Source organism: Phoxinus phoxinus, assembly GCF_949152265.1.
Source record: "Phoxinus phoxinus genome assembly, chromosome: 14".
NCBI classification, from domain to species: domain Eukaryota; kingdom Metazoa; phylum Chordata; class Actinopteri; order Cypriniformes; family Leuciscidae; genus Phoxinus; species Phoxinus phoxinus.
This window is the reverse complement of record NC_136889.1, coordinates 31,225,373-31,244,126: the sequence shown is the minus strand read 5'-3', so window position 1 is coordinate 31,244,126 and position 18,754 is coordinate 31,225,373. Positions and strand designations below refer to the sequence as shown.

Genomic DNA, 18,754 nt, shown 5'->3' with positions numbered 1-18,754 from the left:
ACTTACACTGTTACAGTTTTCACAGATTCATGAACTCAAAATATCAAGGAAAAGGATTTGCTGTTGGGCTCTGTGACGGCCTCTGTCCTTCAGGGGGCGCTACGCCACAGGCCTGTGATGCACACATTGAGGAGATAAATAAAGCAGTGATGAATGAGCAGGAGCTGGCACTGGTTCATCTGTGGTGCAGCCAATCCAGTTCCACAGCATGCCAGTGAAAACCATTACAACTCCAGGATCAACACTGAGAAAACTATCTGTCAACTCGTGCACAGCACGTGTGCACGCAAACACATGGCTTCAGTCACACACCACCAGCTGTGGACTTCTGGACATCTCTGCCACAGGTTTCTAGAAGTTTCTCTTTCTGTAACGGTCTCCCTGAAATGATGGTCACTGTCAGTACAGTGCTTCTGGGTAATAAACTGATGGACATTATAGTGCTGACGAAACAAAGGATAACTTAAAAAGATATCTCAAAGTGCCATGGCACTAAAACAAGTATTTTTTTTATTTTTTTTAAAATGATCATCATGGTTGTATTCTGTCCGCTGACCGTACAGTGATTTGGCCATTCAAATATTTCAAAACATTATAATCCAAATGTCTCTTACCTGTATTTCTTCATCTCTTCGTTTGTATAATATCTTTGTTTTTGATAAGCTACACTACTGTTCAAACGTTTGGGTCATAACATATCTGTTTGTTTTTTTGTTGGGAAAAGTATTAAAAAAAATGTATGTTTATTCAACAAGGACAGTAAATACATTTATACAGTAAATCCTATTTTAAATAAATGCTGTTCTTTTGAACTTTCCAGTTTCCTATCCTGAAAAAATGCAGCACTATTTTTTGTTACATTGATAATAATCATAAATGTTTCTTGAGCATCAAATCATCATATTATACTGATTTCTGAAGGATCATGTGACACTGAAGACTGGAGTAATGATGCTGAAAATTCAGCTTTAATCACAGGAATAAATTACTGTCGACTATATATTACAATAGGAGTTATTTTATAACTTATTTTAAATAGTACATAATATTTTACATGATTACAATTTTACCGTATTTTTAATCAAATAAGTGCAGCCTTGCTAAACAGAAGAGATTTTGAATGGTGTACTTCTTCTGTTCTTCAGTTTTATTACTATTTTCTTATACGTTATCTACTATTAAATCTATTCCGGCAGAATTACACACACATATGGAAGCACACATGGGCTTTAGTGGGTCACACGTGAGGGTCAGCAAGGTTTTATTTGTTGCATTTACCACAGTGTGATCCATTCCTCTGTTTAACCGAGTGTATTTCTCTACTGAAGCGAAAAACTATTTTTTACAGAATGGCAATCATAAACCGTGATGACATGAGAAATAAACAAAGGTTTCCTTTAGTAGTGTGTAATCAGCCTTTTTCTTGACCTGTGCAGTAACTTGTCTGTTACTGTTAATACGTCTTGTAATACAACTCTCTTTCTATGGCCCTGTTTACAGCTGGTATTAAGATGCGTTTCGGTCGATCGGATCACGAGTAGACGAGGGAGACACATTCCCGTTTACACCTAGTGTTTTAATCCGTCTCTTTTGTCCACTTTCAACCACTTCTGTCCTGATTTCTTCAAGGGGAGGGTCTGTGGGCGGGTAAATCTATGGGCTTTTCAGATCTTTAACCCCTTAAGCGGCACCCCCTTTTTTTTAATAGACATAAAAATGCACATTCCGAACTTAAATGGTTGTAATTCAAGAATGCTTTGGAATATTGATGTAAGATTGGTCTTGTTTTAAAGAAGACATTTGGCAGATGTTTGTAGAAGTGAAATAAATTAAGAAAGTTAAACCGAAAAAAAGTTATAGAAGTTTGAGTTTATGAAAATGTACAATGTAAAACATTTTATTTATTCATTTCAAAACCAGGAGGACTCTAAAAATGCAAAAAAATAAAATAAAATAAATCCAAGCCAAAAATCTGAACAAGTTGTGTTTAAAAATTTAGGGTGATATCTAAAAAAGTTTGGGCGCAGTACCACACTTCTCCACTAGTTGACATTACTGCCCATATAAGGGCGCCTCCATTTCCATATGTTGTTTGAGTGATCTGAACCATCATTTTTACATTTTTCATACAATTTATGAAGTAGACATCCTATTCAGAAGTAGTGTTGGAAGTTTGGCAGATTTTGAAATTAATTCAAACTCTAAGAAACACAGAAAGATCACGTATGTGCATTATAGCTCGCTGCCACATCACAAATGCTGAATCTATAATTTTTTTCTTTATATTTAAAACATTTTCAGACCTTTCTTTCTAAAATAATATCTTTTGAACTCTTGGCATGAAAACAAACTGAGGTTTCTACCATTCTTTCATGATTTTTCATGTTCATCACTATTTCAAAATAAAGGTCTGAACACGCCTTAGGAGTATGAAAATATTATTGTTGCAAATTGATAAATTACGGCTCCTCTGTAATTTATTTTGAAAATATGTCACCAAATATGTAAACTAGAGATTGTAAGCTTTCAAATGATATATAGATTAGTTTAGGTTTAGTGTAGGATATTACTGTTTTAAATATGAAATGGCTGTGGATGACATAAGCTTGTGCAATTTACATATCAATATGGCTGGAGACTTTTACAGCAGTTAAAACACATTTGATCACATGAGTGTTTACACTACGAAAGCAATTCGTCAAATGTGTTTTCAACTACCTGTGGAAGTGGTCGAAAGTGAACAAGCTCAAAATGTATTTAGCGTCGTCCACTTGTGATCCGATCGACCAAAACGCATCTTAATACCAGCTGTAAACCGGGCATTAGAAAGGAATGTGGTTATGCATTGATGCCCTATACGCATCTGGCCTCGTTCTCCTTTCTTCCTGCTTTTGCTTGCTTTTCTTCTATGGTGATCAGATTTTGACAGCACGAACTTCTCTATGGTTTCAGAGCGAGCAGAAGAGCGCAGGAGATCAGACTATGTTTGAAGGAGAACACCATCACTGCAGACACACTACTTTTTGTGAGGAAATGCAGGTGATGATGGAAAAATGATAATGTGACATGTATATATACGTGTGTGTGTGTGTGTGTGTGTGTGTGTGTACCTTTCGGCCCTTTCCCTGGCGCTGGTTCAGCCGTGCTGCGGGTCCATATCAGCATGATTCCTCCTGAGTCTCCGGTCAGGATGTCTCCATTATTAAGGAAAGCCAAACACTGCACGAATTTGGGCTTATCATATTTCTGTCATAGAGACACAAACAAAAGTAATGAATGTAAGGTCAGGTTTTATGAACTGTACTAGTCAAGCTGACCTGCAGAACTAGTCTATAAATGCTTCTTGGAAATATCGCTAAAATAAAATCTATCTTCTTCACCACCCTTTAGACTCTATTTAACTCAATATTTATGAATTTTCTCTGAAATCGTGTTAAAGGCAGATTTCCCCCCCAACCGTCATAGGATCTACCGTCTCCTCGCAGCAGATCTTCATTTGTGTATAACGGAGACGTTCCTGTCACTGTTTGACTACTTTACACATTGCATAAGCTCTTCATGAGTTCTCAGCTGGTCAAAATGCCATCATACACACACACAACGAGCGCATTTAGCCCAGAACACAGCATTGTTTTGGATGTTTGGTAAGTTGAGTTCCATCGCAATATAGAAGTCATAAAATCCGTTTAGTTTTTGTTTAGTATCTTTAGGTTCGGTCTTGAAAACGACAGTGTGAATGCTAACCCGGACTAAATGTATTCTTTTTTTTTGTTCCAGATCAAAAGAACCGAATTACAAGTGAGAACACACACTAAATAAGCGCAAACAGAAATGTATTTATATGAAACAATATAGCAAAGCGGTAATAAACAGTAATAATCTACCTGCAATATTTTTACTAAAACATCTTATTATAAAAAATAAAATAAAAAGCCACACAAAGACAATTGATTATGCTAAATAATCATTAACTTAATGTTTTGAATTGATTTTTGAGTTTAAAATCGGAGACTCAGTTAAAACACTCTTGAACTCACGAGTTGCGAGACAAATCTAATGATGCGGTCTCTGGGAAACTCAATGGACAAATTAAAAGTGCATTAAAAAAGCTCATGATTTTAATGATGTGCATAAAATATATCAGTGATATGCGTGTCCTTACACCAAAGATGCCTTGTTTGCGCGCCAATGCGGAACCGCTCCAGGTCCAGAAGAAGATATGGGATTTCCCACAAGTCACAATGGTGTTGGCGTCAGTCGGGTGAAACTCCACCACTAAGACCACTTCATTGGTTGTCTAATAAAACAGCACATTGGCAAAACTATTACATGAAGAAGAAAGAGATGAGAGGGAGATAAAAGAGGAATGTAGCAGGGTGTGGAAAAAAGGTACAAGTGGAACAGACATGGCAAACCATGAAAGGAGGAGAAGGAAACTGCAACAAGATGAAAACGGATTGAGAAGAAAGGAGAAGGATATACGATAAGGGCAAAGAAAAGAAAGGAACAAAGGAAGGAATGAAGGGAGTGGTGATATGTGTGAGAAGAATGGAAAAAAAGAGTGTGTCCACGTACCTTAATCTCAGCGACTTTTGATTTCTTCTGCCAGTCCCACACAGTGAGCATGTGCTCATTAGAGTCATCAATCACACTGAGATGAGTGCCTGAGTCCTACACACACACACACACACACACACACACACACACACACACACACACACACACACACACACACACACACACACTGAGCATCAATGACTGTTAACAAACAAACACACTTCCGGTTTCTTCAGTCAACTCCGAAAGAGCTGTTTATATTTGCATTTTATTCAAATAGAGCTTAAAATGACCTAAAAGTGCTGCGTCTGGTGTTGAAATAACCAGGTTAAAAAGACTTGAGTTTTTCTTCCTGGATCATAGATTTCCATCAAAACCAGAAGATCAGGAAAAATTATAATTCATGAATTCTAGTCATGATCACCTTTAATAGACATGATGACTGCCAGAGTCGGCCTTGGCATTTCAGAACCCCGTTTCAAATCATTATTCAAAAGTGCTGATATTGGGGAAAACAGCACTCTTGCTTGTGGGATATTGCTTAACTAACTATATTCTTTATTAAAAACAAGAATTTACACAGAGACATTTCTGCCCCATATCTTGAATTTTTGGGACATTTTAATTAATTTTGGAGGAATTTTTGCTCCAAGCGCTTGTTCATTTCCAGCCCTGTCTGTGCAGCGTGATGGAGAGAGGCTATTCGTTTTAAGGGACACTCCACTTTTTTTGGGAAATCGGCTCATTTTCCAACTCCCCTAGAGTTAAACAGTTTTACCGTTTTTTTAATCCATTCAGCCGATCTCCGGGTCTGGCCGTAGCACTTAGCATAGCTTAGCATAGATCATTGAATCTGATTAGACCGTTAGCATCTCTCTCAAAAAAAATGACCACAGAGTTTCGATATTTTTCCTATTTAAAACTTGACTCTTCTGTAGTTACATCGTGTACTAAGACCAACAGAGTAAAAAGTTGAGATTTTCTAGGCCAATATGACTAGGAACTATACTCTCATTCCTGCGTAATAATCAATAAACTGCTGCCGTACCAGCAGCGCAATGATATTACACAGCGCCTGAAAATAGTCCCCAGCTCAGTAACTTCCAACGTGACCGGCACTAAGTTTGTGATATCATTGCGCTGCTGCACCCATGGTTTGCACACCAAAATCGCAACTTTTCATTTTCTGTCGGTCTTAGTACACGATGTAACTACAGAAGAGTCAAGTTTTAAATAGGAAAAATATCGAAACTCTTTGGTCATTTTTTTGAGAGAGATGCTAACGGTCTAATCAGATTCAATGATCTATGCTAAGCTATGCTAAAAGTGCTACCGCCAGACCCGGAGATCGGCTGAATGGATTCGAAAACGGTAAAACTGTTTAACTCTAGGGGAGCTGGAAAATGAGCCTATTTGCAAAAAAAAGTGTTCCTTTAAATTAGCAAATACTAAAACCATGAGATTTGAGGGTTCAGTGTAACAGGAGAAAACAAGAAAGACAGACTAAAAAAGTTTTGCTTTTAATTTAGATTGAAAAGTTTCAGTATTTCCTGCACATCTCATGGAGCAGAATGACTAAAAGCAGCATCTCTAAATCTTTTAGTTCTACTTTGTAGAACTACTAAAACAATTTTTTTTGTTTTAAATCTGAGGATCTGAAAGTCCTTCAAGGTTCATAAACTGAAAGCATTTTTGAGAGGTAGTCTTGTGTAAGACCAAACAGTTAGCTTCGTACGTTCAGTTTAACAGCATTAAAGAGGGCACGCGTTATCATTCAACTGAACTCTGCATTTTAAACACATTGGGCCCTATCTTGCACCCAGCGCAATTGACTTTGAACACCGTATGAATGTATCATTCCTATTTTGCACCCGCGCACAGCGGACTTTTCCCTCCACAGACGCACGTCGGTAAATTAGGGAATGAACTTGCGCTCGCGGGGGCGGTTCAGTGAAAAGAGGAGGAGTGTTCCGGCGCAAAACTTCCCTGGTGCTATTTTCCAGTTTTATAAAGCAATTGCGCCACTGACCAGGAAAAAAACTGTCTAAAGACAGTGGCGCGTTGCGCGTTAGTGATATGGTATTTTAAGGGCGCGTGATTGGCCATAATGTAGCGTGTTAACGCGCATCCACTTTGATTCTCTAATATAAACAGACGCAGCAGTTTTCATTTTTGCAAATCATACATTATTACAAGGAAAAATATTAACACACGAGGGAAATCATTGTTGTGTCCGTGAAGATGTGAAAAAAATCTATCTAGATAAAAAATAAAAATCTAGATTAGGCTAAACATTTACCCAAATTATACGCCTGTTTAACCGAAGCTAATTTGGGTGGGTTCTCCCATCATCCCCGATGTCACTTCTCTGTGTTTTACGGTCCTGGCGAGAACGTCAGCCTCCTCGGCTGTGAACTGCTCCTGGCGTGCGCTGGCAAATCCGCCGTTATAATAGTGATCCGCCATGGAACAAGCGCGCCTGCTCTTTAAGGGAATGTGAGAGGACGCTCTGATTGGTTTATTTCACGTTACGCCCAAACCACACCTATGAATAATGAAGCTACTTCAGAACAACCCATTTTAGATTTGCGTCGGGCGCAAGAGTAATTTATCCCACCGGTATAATAGCAACAGCGCCCGGGATCCGCCCACAAAGTTACTTGCACTTCGCGCTTTGACACTTGCGTTTCAGATCGTTAAAATAGGGCCCATAATGTTCTCCGTCCATGCAATAAAAGCACGTCCCTGAATGAACAAGGTTTTATAGCGTATTAATTCAACTGCTTAGGTATTGTTAATGGTATGATCCATTTCAGGGGTGGACAAAATTACGATTTAAAATCAGTCAGAGCTAGAAAAATGTATCCTTATAATTACAGGTAAATCTTCATATGACTTTCTTTGACACCCCAACTTCTTGTTTTGATGTCCTTCATGAGGCCAAGGCTTCTTTAGTGGAGTCAGACCGCGTGTCCGCGGGAATAATGAGTCCTTCCTTCTGGTCTTTGTCAGTACACAACCAGCAGAGTTTGGGATTAATTGTAGTCTTTGGTAGACCAGAATGGAGGGTGTTGTTGAGGGAGTTGTTAGGCAATGGTCATTAAACACGTTAGACTCACAGCTTTAGAGAAAGCGAGGGATCCAACTCCTCTCTCGAAGGTGCCGAGGCCGATGATCTGCAGCGTGGACAGACTGACCGAGTCCCAGACTCTCACGTGTGGCTGGAGCGGCTGAGGATCACCAAAAATTGAAAGTTGAAAACATTGATAAATCAACAAAGCCTTTTCCCAGGCTTTGTTGATAAATAGAAAGCTCAACATTTATTTGAAATAGACCATGTAAAAGTCTTGGTCACTTTTGATCAATTTAATGCATCCTTTCCGAATACTAGAGCTACTTTATCTAGGATAAATTGAACTGAAACCAAACTTCTGAACAATAGTGTACATTGAGGAAAACATACAGGAAAGTTATTGTTTCATCATAATAGTTATGTTGATGATTAAACTCACCCTGCCATCCTTATCCACTCCTGCGATCTGTCCTGTGGCGATACGGATCTTATCTGGGTGAACAGCAAGACTATGAGAGAGAGAGAGAGAGAGAGAGAGAGAGAGAGAGAGAGAGAGAGAGAGAGACATTCACTCATCAACACTGTTGATTTTGGTTTTTGATCGTCTGTTTGTCACCGAGTAAATATACAAGCTCTGCCAACCAAACTGTCCAGACACTGATATCTAAAGATGGCCGTGAATTCCAATATTTACATATTTTACAAAATATTCATACAATAAATTAAACATAAAATGTTTTATTATTTATTGATAAGGCTGTCTGTGGACTCTAGAGATAACAGGGAGGTCAAGCTTATGGAACAATGTCGACAATCTAAAAAACAACAACTGTATTTGTCCATCACTATTTGTGTGGTTACACTGGTTGTTGAAACGTTACCCATGTACTTCAAAGATGTACTATATATACGTGTGTGTACTTTAAGACCTCCGATATTTAGTTTTGACTTCAGGGGTTCAAGTAATAATTTATGGGGAGCAGACTCCCCCAAACCACACATTATTTTCAACCTGGTTAAAATGATAAGGGTAACACTTTATTTTAATGTGTCCTTGTTACACAGGTTACATGTAGTTACTGTAGTAATAACTAAGTTATGCATAATTACATGCAACTAACCCTAAACCAAACCCTCATCCTATAGTAAGTACATGTAGTTCATTAATATTACTCAGTACTTAACAGTATAGTTACACTGTAACACTGACACCTTAAAATAGTGTAAATGTTTTAAACTGAATTGTGCCTCCAGTTAATGACATTGAATGGGTGCCATTGACACGTGACACAAGAGACGTGACAGTCCTCTGTGCTCCAGCAGCATCTCTCAAAGAAAATGTAATCATTGTCAGTGTCAATGTCCTGAAAGACCATCAGATAACGGATAACGTGTTTTCACCGGTCTCACCATTTGACACAGTCCGTGTGTCCCAAGTAGTGGCGCTGTGTCCTCTCCTCGTAGTTGAAGAGCACGACCACCGAGGCGATGAAGTACACGATCTCCCCGGTGGGCAGCAAGTACACGTTTGCACGGCAGTCGCGACCCCTGTATCCATATCTATCCGTCCGAGTCAAGGACAACAACAAAACACCAACAACAAACTACACAATCACTCCTGAAGGCATATCAGTGCTTTACACATCTATCTGTGAGTTTAATTCATTTGGGGGATTTTCTAAGTACAGTGAATCAACTTAAAATATTTAAGTACATTTTTAATTATTAGACAACCGTAGCAAATATTATACTTTTTTTGCATTATACGATCCATTTTAAAACGAAATTTACAAATTATTTTCTTATTTATTATGTTCTGCTTTCAAACTGGAATTTGATGTCATTATTTTGCCTATGTAAAGCATTTTAAATGGCCATTGTTAATGAAATGTGTTCTATACATACACTTGGCACATTGTGTTTCTGCATTTGCTCTTTAAAGCCTGGAACACACCAAGCTGACGGTCGGCCGTCGGGCAGTTTTTGTGCGTCGGCCGACTAAGTTTTCTCAGTATGTTCCGCACAGTCGGCTGAAATTGGTCCTCGTCGGCTTTGTTTCGGCCGATTTGACATGTTGAATCGGCGTCGGGCCGTCGGTGAAAGAGGGAACTCTGATTGGCCGTTCAGCTTACTGAACGAGTCAGTGCACGAGAATAATAGCAAAACAGCGAGCAAAGAAGTCAAAACGCTACAGATTGAAGGCTGAATAAATAAGCTTGGCACATTGTGTTTCTGCATTTGCTCTTTAAGCAGATCAAGCCAGTGCAATGATGCTAGAAAGGATACACCCACTCCAGTTTGAGTCTCTCTGGGGGAAGTTCGGTGCGCACCTCGTCGTAGTTCTCCACGTCCGATGGGATGAACATCGTGATGGGTCGTCCTCGCATGAACATTTTGATGTAGTCTCCCTCTGTGAAGAGATTTGATGAAGAAAAGATATTCTAGGACAAAATACTTTAAGAATGAATGATTATTAACCAAATGAACAACTATTATATGAAACGCATCTCAAACAAAACTTGTGTTTGTTTGTGTGAAGTACATGCATCTGGAGATTACACAGAAATTTGCCAGTGCACATGGTCTTTGAGAAGAGTCTGTAAGAGTTTGCTAGTTCATTTTAGTCATTTTAATGTAACATATACACAGCATATATGTTACCTTCTAACATTGCTCCTCGTAACTTAACAGGTTAACAGTTTTTACACATTCGTTTCTAAGTGAAGCTCTTTGATGGAGTTAGTGAAGCTCATGCGCTGAACTCATTCAAAAACCCAAGCAAATCAACATCGAAGCCTCGAGCGCTGTGCAAAGCAATGATAATGCCCAAATCATACTGTGATTTAATAAAGAAAAGAACGTTTCAAGCAGAAATATCAGAGTGGTGAAGAAATGGACAAAGACAGAGTGAGGCAGAAAAAAAATCATAATGTTTTCTCAAGTCTCCAGAATCATTTTGTGCTATTGCACATCATCATGTAATTATCTAAAGTATTTAACACAGAACAAGTCATCTGACCACAGATAACCTTTCCAAAATAACCACCAGTATATTCTTTACCATCATAAACTGTCATAAAATTTACTCTCATAAATTACTTGATATCGTTAAAGGGATATTTCGCCCAGAAATAATATTTCAGAGATTATTTGCTCACCCTCATGTTGTTACAAGTCTTATGCGGAACATAACAGAAAAAAATATCTGTGTTTTTGTTTTGTTTTTTTGGTTACCAACATTCTTCAAAATATATATATATATTTTTTATTTATTTAATTTTTTATGTTCCACAGAAGAAAGTCCTCAGGTTTGGGATGACATGAGGGCAGTTAAATGATGACAGAAATTTCAGAAACTGAACAGTAATAAGCATTATGGTAAAAATGTGCGCAGTTGTCATACAAATAATGTTACAATGGATCATTATAATAAATGTCATTTTCTTTGTACAAAATGTACTTTTTTATTTCTTTGATTTTGGGGTGAAATATGTGCTAGATGTGTTCTTGAGATTCAGCCGTAAAGCAGTTCTGGCATCATTGCTTCAGAAACACACATTCCTCTGCTAATGAGTTACTGGTGGCGAATCTCTAAGTCACCTATTTAGACCAACTGAATAGTGAGACGACATGAACAAGCGAGGTGTGTGTTCGTCGTTTATCCTGGGAGGAAATCCGCTAACTATTCATCCCTCTAGAAATTGTATTTAAGATTTTGAGGAACAAAAGCTGCAGAGAGACAGAAGAAAAGTGACTGAGCATTGATCTTTCAGATCGATCAACATGTTCAGAGAATTAAAGTGGGATTAGTGGCAGAAACGCGTATAGCCCAGCCTGAAGCAGTACGGGAGCTGTCGGCGGCTTTCGGCCCTGGACAGAGGAAGGCCTTACCTTGACTGTTTTTTTCACGGGTTGACATTTTAGCTGGGTATGGGACAGAAATAATAATCTCTCAAAAAACAAACACAGAAAGAATGACAGACAAGGAACATGTCAAAGGATTTTAAGATGGGAGTGATCATTAGAAAGAAGAACTAGAACAACAAATAAGAAACCACAATGTTACTGTGCAAATGACATGTACGCAAGTATTTGATTTGTTTTAATGTGAGCAAAAGGTCTAAGCTCTTGCACAAGGCACCAGGTCTGCCTGCACCACTGTGATACAGGAGATGAGAGGAACACAAATGAAGCTGAAACATAATAGATCACGTCATTTAAAATGAGACTTTACCTTGGCTGATGACTGGATCTCTGTGTCTAAAGAGGAAATGGGAATAAAAACAAAATATTGTTAACGCAAGGCAAAAATGGCATGTTTGTTCAACTATAGGAATGTGTTAAAGGCACAAAAAATACAAATTTATTTTATTGTCATCATTTGCTCACTCTCATGATGTTCCCAACTGATATGACTTTCTCCCAGAGAACACAAAAAGAGGATTTAAGCAGAATATCAAACATGCGCCTTTCCATACAAATACTGCGAATGGAAATGAATGCCATGGACTTGGACCTGGAACTACTTTAGCCGTGTTTCTCTGAAAATAACTGCACGCCCTAGAAAGTTCGTCAACCAATCAGATTCAAGCAATCAACTGGCCCGTAGTATAATGCTAATTAATTCATTAACTAATATTAAAATGAGCAATACATTTGTTACAGTATTTATTAATCTATGTTAACATTAGTTAATACAAAAAGAACTATTCATTGTTGGTTCATGTTTGTTCATGTTAACACTTGAAATTAATTATTAGTAAAGATTGATAATAAGTATTAATACATATTTTTCATTGTTGACCGAAACCTTATTGTAAAGTGTTACCAAAATGACATAAAAGCACTATAAATGCACCATATCATAAGTTATATGTTATGGCGGAGGAGAAGATTATCTGTGAATAGCCGCACAAATTTCGGCCATCCCTGTTGGAAGACTTGCAATATAGCACACAAGTGGTATAGTTTCATGTTAGTGTTTGGAACGTGACGGTGTCCATCCCTTGTAAATTTTGCTGGTTGAAAAAGAGCACAGAGATTCTGCATAACTTTTGATGAAAAAAAGAAAATTAAGAATTTATCTTCCGAATTCTGTGCCCCGGGTCAATTAGATTATTTGCAATAACACATGACTAGGCCGTGATGGAATCTTGAATGGACTTTGTTGCATGTTATGTGCTGAAATTGGAGGAATGAAAGGAATGAGTGGAATGAATTCAAACTAAGATAAAATGAATTGAACAGCAAGTACTAAACTAAACTTTGGTAGCTGAAAGCAAATTGCCCAAAATAAATAAAACATTGGATGCATGAAGTATCGGTGTAACTTCCTGAACGATGTGCATTCCAATTCACTGGAAATCTCTGGAGCTTCTTGGATTTTTTTTTTCTTGGGACAGTTATCAAGAAAAATGACTTAAAAAACCTGAAGTATCATTAAAAAATATACAATAAATAAATAAAAACACTGGTGAAAAAACTATCCATCAATCAGATTTTTTTATTTGTACCTCAGTTGGATGTCTTATATGAGGTCTCATGTCAACAGCATGAGTCTTAATATTAAAGGGTTAGTTCACCCAAAAATGAAAATAATGTCATTAATGACTCACCCTCATGTCGTTCTAAGCCCGTAAGACCTCCGTTCATCTTCGGAACACAGTTTAAGATATTTTAGATTTAGTCCGAGAGCTTTCTGTCCATCCATTGAAAATGTATATACAGTATACTGGCCATGTCCATAAAGGTAATATAAACATCATCAAAGTAGTCCATGTGACATCAGTGGGTTAGTTAGAAGTTTTTGAAGCATCGAAAATACTTTTTGGTCCAAAAATAACACAAAATAAGACTTTATTCAGCATTGTATTCTCTCCCGGGTCTGTTGTGAATCTGCGTTCAGGACTCCGCAGTGACGCTGCTGACGTAAGACGCTGATGACGTGTTATCTGGTGCGCCCGAGCTTCGTTTACAGTCTGAGGGAGACGCACGCTATATTCAAGCTATTCTACATTGTTTGCGTGGATATCATTTTTTTAATGGTGCGTAAATGTGCATGTCGCGGATGAGACACTTTTACAGCGTGCGTTTCCCTCAGTCTATAAATGAAGCTCGGGCGCACCAGATAACACGTCATCAGCGTCTTACGCCATCAGCGTAACTGTGAAGGATTGACAACAGACCCGGGAGAGAATACAATGCTGAATAAAGTCTTATTTTGTGTTATTTTTGGACCAAAAAGTATTTTTGATGCTTCAAAAACTTCTAACTAACCCACTGATGTCACATGGACTACTGTGATGATGTTTTTATTACCTTTATGGACATGGACAGTATACTGTACAGTTTCAATGGACGGACAGAAATCTCTCGGACTAAATCTAAAATATCTTAAACTGTGTTCCGAAGATGAACGGAGGTCTTACGGGCTTAGAACGACATGAGGGTGAGTCATTAATGACATTATTTTCATTTTTGGGTGAACTAACCCTTTAAGCGGGCGAAAGGAAGCGAACACTTACTTCTCTGCATTCTTCGCCACTTTGGACAGCAGTTTGGATGTGGAGGCTGCTTTCACCAGCTTATTCCTGTTCTCCTCCCCACTGTCCCATGTGCTACTCTGAGAACGCTCCATTCCTCCACCACGCTTTGCACTGCTACCCCTGCCGGAGATGTGAATTACACAAGAAAAACACATTTCATTGGAAAAAGAAGTGAAGCTGAAAAACAAGTCTAGGGGAGAAGTTCAATATTTAGGCGAGAGGTATTGTGAGCTTGGAGGTAATGAAGCTATTAAATCTAGATAGATCTACACCAAAAATGGGTCACATGTTTGTTCTGACAGTTTTACAGCAAAGTCTAAAGTGCTATCTCAATCCAGATCCTCCAAACACAAATACCCACTCCTCCAATTTGGTTAATTTCAAACTGGAAGCCAGAAGTCAAGCAACGCCCCTTGAAAGTCAAAGATGCATCCCTCAGGTAAAAGATCATGCATATGCCAAAGCATAATCCACTCGACGGTTAGTACACACTGGGAAGCTGAAAACTTGAAACCCAGTCCTGTGGTAAATTGCATGATATTGTTTGGGGGAAAAGGCACCACACAGCCAAGCTAAAGGAGGGTAGAGAAGGAAACACACATCAGAGATTTAGAAAGGGAAAGTAGAGGAGCGTTATCCTCCGGCGAAGCTGTATGCAAGAAGAAAACGTTAGCAAACTTGTTTTCTGGACCATCCCTTCTATTGGACTGAGCAGGAGGCTCGTGTGGGGGATTGTGGGATTGACAGAAAAGCAAGTAGAGCGTCAAAAATGTTGGGAGATTCTGAACTTAATGCAAACTAAAGGCCAACATTTATTCATTAATGATGGATAATCATGGAGCCTGAACCAGCAACCTTCTGGTTACAAGCCCTAAGCTTTAGCCACTACGCCACAAACTCTTAAAAATAAAGCTTCTAAAGGGGCGTTTCTGCAATGAAGCCAAAGATGAACAATTTTAGGGTTCTCCAAAGTTCTCTTAGTGTGAAGAACATTTTAATAATCTAAATAACCTTTTTCCACTATAAAGAATCTTTTGTGGAATGAAAAGGTTCCACGGATGTTAAAAGGTTCTTCATGGAACCATATGCTAATAAAGCACTTTTACTTTTAAGAGTGTAGAGGAGAATATGTAGTTCAGGGGAGAAGGTTTGGCAGAAGTGATCCAGAAACTCAGAAGTACACACAAACATGAAAGCCCAAAGTATACTTTTTTTTGAGCGCACACCAGGGTGTGTTTGTGCGTATTGGGAATTCCATCATTAGCATAGTATTTTATCTATCTGCACGTAATCTGTACGGAATGCGCATTGAACTTTTTTTGCACTAGTTAAAAACGAAACGGAGGAGAACGACAACAACACACTCCTCAAGAGCGCAATAATATACAGCCATGCTGACGAGCGCTTGTGTGAGGGAGTTAAGAAATACATTCAGCTCTAGTTTATGCGAGAACAAAGACATTTTATCGGTTGTAACTTCTGGAGAGAAATAGCGCAGACACTGGGAAAAAAATTAACTTATTGTGTTTGCGCAAGCTATCAAATGGAATATACTTTGAAAGGGTATGTACGCATACGCTGAAAGTTTGTGTGAAAAACTCAAGAATACTTTGGGCTTAAGGCAATTAAATCAGTCAGAGCTGCAGCATAGTACCTCTAACCTCACCGAACATGGGAGTAAGAGAGGAGGGAAAGAAACGGATAGCACTCAGGGGCAGAGCGGACACACTTCCACGTGAAAAACTGGCTTGAGCTCTACATATGGGGCCATTTGTGAGGTTTAATGATGTCAAACCCTAATATATGTGTGATAAAATTAGTTTGAGTGCACCACAATGCCATCTGCCACTAAAATGACCATGTTCTACCCCGTAATACCATGGTACTAGCCCGACAAGACTTGGTCTACGTCAAGATTTTGTCTATTAGCTCCACCAATTGAATTTCGCTGATTAACTGCATTACTTTACGCCTAGTAAAATAAATAGCATCAACTTAGTGCTAATAGAAACTAGTTTAGCATGAATATTTATACTAGTATTTTTCTTATAAGCAGATACACCATGCAAATCATCTTAGTTAGCAGTCCACCTGCATTCACTGAACTTTTTCTAAGCCTAAATAAAGAAAATAAAGAAAACACACAAAAAACATCTACATTTCTAAGAAACAAAAGCAATCTCTGCCACATTTTAGAAACGCATTGCGCTAACCACAAGACTCTCTGATGCTAGACTTTGCTAGCGTGAGTGAAATCTTCATAGTTTGCAGAGGATTTTTCTAAGTAATGTGACTGTGGCCAGACCCTGGCAGATAATTTTCTTGTTGCGTCGTCTAGGAAGCATGGATTGGGCCATGAAATGACATTAAGGAGACGGCTAATTGGTTTTCCGCTTCTCTTTATGTAATTGGATGGGACAGCTTGCAGAGTCAATATGAATAACTCAGCAGGGTTGTTGCGTTATTAAGTACAGACTAGAATGGTGTTGAAGCATTGCTGAGCTAATGTGTTAGCCTGATTACTGCATGGATTACTAAGCAAGAACTAAGGGTCTGAGCACTGAAGGGACGTCACATCTGCTTCCCATTACTTTCCTCTTCTGGGTGGATCGCTCGGAGTGACCACACTCTGACCTACACTGCCGGCCTGATACTAGCAGGACATTTAGCATAGAATGAAGGACGAGTACTAATAAACGATGGGAAAACAAGATGGAATACAAGATTTTGTTTAGATATAATCAAAATAGATATAATACTGGTTAAAGTTCAAGTCTGAGTATTTCTATGTGTGGCTCCCTCAGTCGAACAGTAATGTGTAATGTTCAGTAATAATGTGTTCTGGAAATAAAAATTCCATTCATTTTTTCATATATTTTTTTTCTGAGAATGTACAAACCTTTCAACATTGAGCTCTGAGACCAAGTGATCTTCAGTGTGATTTCAATGTGACTTAAAACAAATCATATTTTTTTGCAAATAACGGAAGTGAATTGGTCTCCCTGCATTGCCAAATAACTTATAGCATTCAAAAGTTTGGGGTCAATAACATTTTAAAAAATATATTAATATTTTCATTCAGCAATGATGCATTACATTTATTTATTTATTTATTTATTTTATTTTTATTAAAAGAACAGAGCTTATTTTAAATGTGTGGTGAGTGTAATATATATATATATATATATATATAAACGGTTATTTAAAATTGTAAATAATTTCACAATATTACTGTTTTTACTGTATTTTTGATTAAATAAATGCAGTCTTGATGAAAATCTTATTGACTCCAAACTTTTGAATGATAGTGTATACATGCATATATTTTTATATTGTTTTTATACTTATAATACTTATTATCTGAAACTTATTATTAATCATATTTTAATTGTAACATTTGCATGCTTTATGGGACGAGTAGTTTGGTTCTTCTTCTTCAAATTAAATATTTTTAATGTTGTGATTTATCTTGGAGATGATTGGTTTGGCCCAAGGAGAAAATGAATGGGGAAAATACTTCCGGACCATAGGCAGAGTCAGTGTAGCTCTCTACTGATCTTGGTATTGATTGAGGAAGCATGTCCGCCCTGCCCCTGGCTTTATGTCAATAGGTTGCGAAACCACTGCAAGCTGATTGCCAAACGCCATTCGAACACTGCCAGAAATCGCACGGCTGTTGGGAGGAACCTTTTGGCCGGGGTCGGGCCCTTGTTCTCCGAGGCTTGTCTTTGGGGCTGTGGGGGATGAGGGGAGGGGGGGTTGCTGGAAGGGGTGCTGGGCGCTGAGGGGGGTTTATCATTAGTCTGGGGCGGCTCCTCTTTCTCCTTGATCCCCTCCATCAGAGGCTTGTCTTTTTTCCGCTCTCCACCACTGTGAAAATAACATGCAGGTAAACAAAGGAAGTTCTGATACACATGACACGATGAGGAGAGCCGAGCGGCTCAACACTGAGCTCAAACCCTCACAGACATTCAGATGAGTATATTTCTGCAGGCTGAGAGAGAATCACACATTAAACATCTGTTCGGACAAACATTTGAAGTGCGAGTCGACAATATTGACTCGTCACCATTTTCCCACAAGAGAAGACTGTATAGGTCTAGTTTTAATGTGTTTATATTTAAAAACAATTGTGCTTACAAATGTCTACATTCATCCAGTTTGAAACAAACGCTAAAATCAGCATAATGTGCATGCGTAAAAAACAATAAATGCTCACTGAGATTATACCGAGACATAAAGTTCTCACACTATTCTTCTGGCACGATCATTTTATCAGCAAAATATCTCACCGCTTACTGCTGCGTTCAGGTCAAGCTCAATCTTTAAACACGCAAGTGCTCTCATATTTTGACGCAGATCGCGGTTTCGAGTATATTTTCTGTCATATTTGCAGGAATGTAATATAAAGATTGCACAAAAAGAACATTCGTCTTTTAGCAACACTGTGGAAGTCAATAACACATAGCAGGCACATATAGAAAGCATAAACATTTCTAACACCATATCTATCCAGGGCTTGACATTAACTCTTTCTCACCAGCCACTGTGTCTACTGGTTTTCCAAAGTTACTAGCCA

General features: G+C 38.3%; 1 protein-coding gene across 10 annotated transcripts in view; it reads right to left on the bottom strand.

Annotated features, from left to right (window-relative positions):
* Nucleotides 1-18,754, bottom strand: part of eml4 (EMAP like 4) — a 115,279-nt gene that overhangs the window by 24,886 nt on the left and 71,639 nt on the right. For 3 of the 10 annotated variants that reach the window (XM_079634674.1, XM_079634675.1, XM_079634673.1), the window contains 11 exons: nucleotides 17,863-18,045; nucleotides 14,155-14,295; nucleotides 11,865-11,890; nucleotides 11,522-11,554; nucleotides 9,917-10,040; nucleotides 9,041-9,190; nucleotides 8,070-8,139; nucleotides 7,677-7,787; nucleotides 4,576-4,671; nucleotides 4,163-4,297; nucleotides 3,111-3,246 (listed from right to left, as the gene is read on the bottom strand). In XM_079634674.1, the coding sequence (XP_079490800.1) occupies nucleotides 3,111-3,246; nucleotides 4,163-4,297; nucleotides 4,576-4,671; nucleotides 7,677-7,787; nucleotides 8,070-8,139; nucleotides 9,041-9,190; nucleotides 9,917-10,040; nucleotides 11,522-11,554; nucleotides 11,865-11,890; nucleotides 14,155-14,295; nucleotides 17,863-18,045 (1,205 nt within the window). The remainder of the gene's footprint in view (nucleotides 1-3,110; nucleotides 3,247-4,162; nucleotides 4,298-4,575; nucleotides 4,672-7,676; nucleotides 7,788-8,069; nucleotides 8,140-9,040; nucleotides 9,191-9,916; nucleotides 10,041-11,521; nucleotides 11,555-11,864; nucleotides 11,891-14,154; nucleotides 14,296-17,862; nucleotides 18,046-18,754) is intronic. The other 7 variants (XM_079634682.1, XM_079634679.1, XM_079634680.1 and 4 more) reach the window with 3 other exon arrangements.